This window comes from Microcaecilia unicolor, chromosome 8 (genome assembly GCF_901765095.1).
Source record: "Microcaecilia unicolor chromosome 8, aMicUni1.1, whole genome shotgun sequence".
Taxonomy (NCBI): domain Eukaryota; kingdom Metazoa; phylum Chordata; class Amphibia; order Gymnophiona; family Siphonopidae; genus Microcaecilia; species Microcaecilia unicolor.
This window is the reverse complement of record NC_044038.1, coordinates 214,953,442-214,959,441: the sequence shown is the minus strand read 5'-3', so window position 1 is coordinate 214,959,441 and position 6,000 is coordinate 214,953,442. Positions and strand designations below refer to the sequence as shown.

Genomic DNA, 6,000 nt, shown 5'->3' with positions numbered 1-6,000 from the left:
GCATAACGGCTTTGTTGCTCTACCTGACGCTGCTTCAGGGAGGAAATTCTATACACTATAAAGTAAAAGTATGAAAGTATAAAGAAAAAGTATGTTTTTTGATTTCAGGAGAGGTTTTTTTTTTAATGCCAGTGACTGATGCAGCAGGGTCATCTAAGTGATTGAAATAACCTGCACTATCTGAGGCTTTTTCCTCCCTGTTTTTCAGGTTAGATTGAATGTAAAAAAGAGCTGAACACGGCTATAGTGAAGTGTATTTTGTATTACTTAAGTATGAAAACATCACTCCTCTTTTCTGTGGTTTCTGATAGCATAATTAAGTTTTACATATGTATATATAATTTTTTGTACCTACTAGCAGAACCTAACAAATGCATATTTTAATAACTAGTTATAATCTGGTCTAGTGTAATTTTGAGAAACTGCTTTTTCTTTTTTTTGCCACATGAGGAATGCCTTTAAAAATGGTGTAGCTTGCAGGAATTATGCACGGTATCTCAATACAACCTTTAGAGCTAGGGGGTACATATTTCATCATATGCCTGACTGGCAGTGGCGATGTGTACTTTTGAGCCTGCAACCCAGCTAATATTCAAAGATATGGTACCATGTGCCAGTGGTGTAGCTATGTGGGGCCCCTGGTTTTGCAGGTGGGGGTCCCCAACCCCCGGCAGCTGAAGCCATGTCCAGCGCCGGTCTCTGGCACCACCGGGTTGCCTGCCCTGCTCTCTTTTCACTAAAAGGAGCATGCAGGACGTGAGGGGGAAGAGAGAGCAGGGCAGGCAACGCTGAAGCGCCGGAGACCGGCTCTAGAGACGGCTTCAGCTGGCGGGGGTTGGGGACCCCCGCCAGCCAAGCTATTTGCTGGGTAACAGACCAAAATGTGCCCCCCCCACCTCGGGCTCTGGCCCCCTCCCACTGCGAGGTCTGGCTACGCCCCTGCCATGTGCACTGTGGCTGAAGATCTACTTGTTTTATGGCTTATCCTGCTTTAACCGTTGCAATAAAGTACACGTGTTAGCAGCATCCCCACAGGTTTAAAAATGGAAACTCCTAAAGCCATCCTGCACGTCAATCAATGTGGCCAAAAAGTAGGCTCATAGCCTGGCTAGGGCTAATCTGAGTGGCCTAATTCTATCTCTGTTTATGTAAAAGGCACCTAAACCTTAAGTTTAGTCTAGTCCCTAAAATCTATTAAATCTGACTGCTTCTGTATTTTTCACACTGTGGGCTTACAGATCTTAGAATCTACATATGAAGATTTGTGCTATCACTCTTTCAGTGGGTCCATGCTTGAAGATGGTTCAAATGAAGGGCATTTGACACTTTAATATTACAAAAGGTTCTTTTTTGCTTGTTTTTTTTTTTTAAATCTCAGCATTGACCATAGAATATACTCTATACTGTCTTACGTGCTTTGAAGTTCTCCTTCCTATTTTAAGAGAGCAATGGCCTCTTCCATAAAACAGAACAGGAGTAACCTACTGCTAATGGACGATTTTGCGTTCGAAAGCTTCTGTTTAAGAAAGAAAACTGAAATATCTGAATTTCTACTTTGTTAATAATATTCAATACAAAAGGCCTTCATGTTGGCAAACTGAAGACATGAACGAATTATTTCGAGGATTTCGCTAACCTCTGTGCATGTTAAGGCACCAGCCTTTGTTAGAAAAACTGAGGGGAACAGAGGTATAGACACTAATCCTAAATTTCAGAAGAACTAAAGGTTGTCAGCTTGCAGTTGGAGACTATTGCAATGTTAAGAGGCAGCGGTCAAGATGCAGGACTTTTCATTTCTCTGGACTTTTTTTTTTTTTTTTACAGTATATTTGACACCTTGTTAGATTATTTTGTCACATCGCTGCCCTCCAAATTACGCCTGCTTTAGTCTGATAAAGGAACACGCGTGCTTCTTCAGACACTGTGGAATGAGTGCGTAACGGCCATCTCTCGTAGCAGACACTTCCCTTTCTGTGCTTTGCACAAGGCCCATTTTGGTAAGATGCATATATTCTGATAACACAATGGAGTCTTTGGATAAAAGGAAGAGTGTTCTTTTGATGTTTACAGAAGATAGGTGGTAAATCTGCTTGGCTGGGACAGTTCGCTTTATGCCAGCTCATTGTTCCCTGCTGCAGATCTTTTGCCTTGGTAGTGAATAATGAGGAAACAGAAGGTGGTGAGGACAAGCAGAAAGGTCCCGGAGGTCAGTTACAGAAGCCTTCAATAAAAGGTCGTCTTGCAAGCCTGCTCTTCTATGTTTGACTTCTGGGAGGGAGTCCAGAAAATTCCTTCCTGATAATTTCATTAACTGTAAGAAAAAGAGAAAGCAAAGATATGGTGCTTAGAAATTTAAAAAAATTACTACGTATTTTTTCCTTAAGAGTCCAGAACTATGTATTTTTCCCACACATTTAGAATCGTGGATCTAACATATTAAGTTAGGGGACAGCAGGGAAGAACTGAATGAACCATCCACCACTTTGAGTAGATGAGCATATAGATTCTAGGGGCATGCAGCTTGAAAACGACTGTGGTGTTTTCCATGTAATCTCTAGCTTGAGAATCCCTCCTATAATACAATATCTGGTTCTTATAGAGTACTGTTACCCAGCATTTATTTTTGTTCAAGGCTGGTGAAAGACTCTGCTGTACCACTGTGGCAGCTGCACAGCTCCGTTACTTCCGTTTAGAGTAATCATTGTCAGGTTTAACAAATTTATGTTTAGTGAAAAATAGGAAATTATCAGCAAGACTTTCACTTCTTTTACTTTGTCAGATGAATAATACCACCAAGCATTTTAACAGCTTTCTGCTATATTTAAACACTAGCACATTTTGTTTTCATTCAAGTAGAGGAGTGTGGTAGCCGTGTTAGTCCACTCTTAAGGTTATCAATAGAAATCAAACAAAATAAAACATGGAAAAGAAAATAAGACGATACCTTTTTTATTGGACATAACTTAATACATTTCTTGATTAGCTTTCGAAGGTTGCCCTTCTTCGTCAGATCGGAAATAAGCAAATGTGCTAGCTGACAGTGTATATAAGTGAAAACATTCAAGCATTACTATGACAGTCTGACAGGGTGGGAGGATGGGGTGGGTCGGAGGTATGCATGGGGACATCAAAGCATTATCATTGATATTCTAACAGGATGGGTGTGGATAGGTGAGGGGTGGGGTGATCAACAGAGACATACAGCTTTATGGTTTATAATGGGTTAGGAACCCCAGATCCTTGTTAAGTCCTTTCTGTTGGAATATTTTAACACCCAACAGAAAGGACTTAACAAGGATCTGGAGCTCCTAACCCATTATAAACCATAAAGCTGTATGTCTCTGTTGATCACCCCACCCCTCACCTATCCACACCCATCCTGTTAGAATATCAATGATAATGCTTTGATGTCCCCATGCATACCTCCGACCCACCCCATCCTCCCACCCTGTCAGACTGTCATAGTAATGCTTGAATGTTTTCACTTATATACACTGTCAGCTAGCACATTTGCTTATTTCCGATCTGACGAAGAAGGGCAACCTTCGAAAGCTAATCAAGAAATGTATTAAGTTATGTCCAATAAAAAAGGTATCATCTTATTTTCTTTTCCATGTTTTATTTTGTTTGATTTCTATTGTTTTCATTCAAAATGCGACTTTGAAATGGTAGGGTATTGCTTTTCAAATGGGGATTTTGGTGTTCTTCTAAAAAATCTTTTGCGCATCCAGCAAAATAATATTTTATTTTGCACTGATGAACGCACTTCGGTGCTTGTGAATTGGCCTCGGCAAGATCCGGCAACATGTATGGGTGGTCCTGTCAATGAGCCAAGGGGCTGGTATGTGGCTTGTCTCTCACCAACTTTCCTTGCTTAGTCTGACACTAGTTTTCTTTGCATTCACATTTTTACTCCTTTTTGCCTTCACTTTCACTTTCATTCACGTCTCACATACTCTTAGGTCGCACGTTTCCAACAAATATGCACTCAGTAGCATATATCTGATTGATTGCTATCAAGAATAAAAGTTAGCAAATAAAATACTAGATACTTTTGTGCCTGGGGCTCCACTCACACTTTCATGCTTTATTTTCTATCTCCCCAAGTCTTCATACTCCCCCTATCTACTACTGCTGCTTCCCCTCAACTAGTGGTTGTTGCTTGGTCCTGAGCCCAGTGGCAGACAACTAAGTGTGCTTATCTGATCAGGCAGACAACCACAGTCACCTGCTTGCCCTCATGCACAGGTTTCATGATTGCAAAGGAGAGTTATGTGTGAGGGGGAGGAGTGGCGAATGAATCAAATGCTCTACTACTAATCATTTCTATAATGTTACTAGATGTACACGGTGCTGTATACATTATATATGCACGTACTTTCTCTGTCCCTAGAGGGCTCAGAAAGTTTTTTTGTACCTGGGAAATGGAGGGTTAAGTGACTTGCTCGAAGTCGCAAGGAGCTGCAGTAGGGATTGAACCCAGGTTGCCAGGATCAAAGCCCACTGCCTCTGGTTTCCGGGTTTGCATTTCTTGGTGATAGTTCAATCAGGTCTATCATGTAGTCAGGAGACATGCCCCAAGAGTATTTTGAAGATAATCTTGCTGACTTTTGAAAAATTGTGGAGAAAAGTGAAATAACTTTTCTTCAAAAGTTTGTAGGGGTGTGAGACACCATAGAGGAAAGCGCAATCAACCTCTCATTGACTGCTGAGGGCTCCAGGCCCAAATGATCAGGAGGCTGGTACTTAAGCCTTCCTTTGAGCAAGTACAAATGCCGATGGTGAAATTTAAAAATATATATATAAGGGTATTTTCCATACATTTTTTAGACTGTCTAAACTGCACCCAGAGCCTGCCCCCTGAAATCTGTGTGCCCCATTCATCTAGACAAGTAAATAGCAGCATTGTAAATTCAGTATTTATATATGTAAGCCAGTTATATTTGTAAATGCCATGCAGCTGTTCTAAATTGACCTCCTTACTCTGTGAGGGGAATTTTATAAACGGTGCTGAAAAATATGCAAAGAAAACACTGGAAAGGCATAAGATCTACAATGCAAATACAGCAGAACAAACGGATCAAAAATGTGGATGATAAAATGACAGCTAATTCACCCTGATTGTTAATCTTGCTTTTGATTTTACCTCTCTAGTTTTGCCTCTGGGGTATAGCATGAAGGTGAAAAGGGACAGACTCAGGAGTAATCTTAATAAATATTTTTTTACAGAAAGGGTGCTGAATTTGTGTAATAGCCTTGCAGTAGAGGCGCTGGAGGCAAGGACTGCATCTGAATTCAAGAAAGCATAGAACAAGCACGGGGGGATTAATATGGTTTACTAAATACTGCTGGATAGATATGGAAGAATATAATTACTTGTACGTAGTGATGTGAAAAGTGTGTGTTCTTTTTAACCTGGAGTTCAAATATTTTTTAATTGCCAGAATTGACAATATTGAAAGCTAGGCTGTGGAAAGGATTGAGAAACAGGAAGAGAGGTAAAAGAGACCGGCTTAGCACCGCCCTAGTTGAAGAAAGCCTTTTCTGCACTGAAAAACCCCCTACCCCTCCCCCCAGGAGTTGTCACTCAAACCTAATGGGGAAGCTTTGTAAACCTGGCTTCAAACAGAAGAAGCAGAACTGCAAGTACCACAATGCACTTGGATGTAAACTCAAATCCAGGAATGACTAAATGTTTCCTCCAAGGCACTAGGCAGGGTCTCATGTTGTGCTATTCTGGGCCCACACTTTCTAGTTTTCCAGGTGTCTCATGTATATAAATGGCTCCTGAGATGTAAAACTGGAAAAGTAAGGGTTAAACCTAGCAGTGCATGCTTTAAATGACTTCCTATTTACTCAGCTCAGGAAACGAGATATTTATAAATGGAAACTATTGGTATTCACATTCTAAAAATAGCAGTTAGGTAAAAGGCGTGGGTTCTCACTTTAAAGGGTCACTTCATTTAAGTACAAGTGGGTGAAAACTGTGTGGTTTTATTT

The 6,000-nt window shown here is 40.7% G+C and overlaps 1 protein-coding gene across 3 annotated transcripts in view; it reads right to left on the bottom strand.

Moving 5' to 3' along the window:
* Positions 1–933: 933 nt before the first annotated feature.
* Positions 934–6,000, bottom strand: part of NFATC2 (nuclear factor of activated T cells 2) — a 216,352-nt gene continuing 211,285 nt past the window's right edge. For all 3 annotated transcript variants that reach the window (XM_030213066.1, XM_030213065.1, XM_030213064.1), the window contains one exon: positions 934–2,311. In XM_030213066.1, coding sequence (XP_030068926.1) covers positions 2,256–2,311 — 56 coding nt within the window. In that variant the 3' untranslated portion in view covers positions 934–2,255. The remainder of the gene's footprint in view (positions 2,312–6,000) is intronic.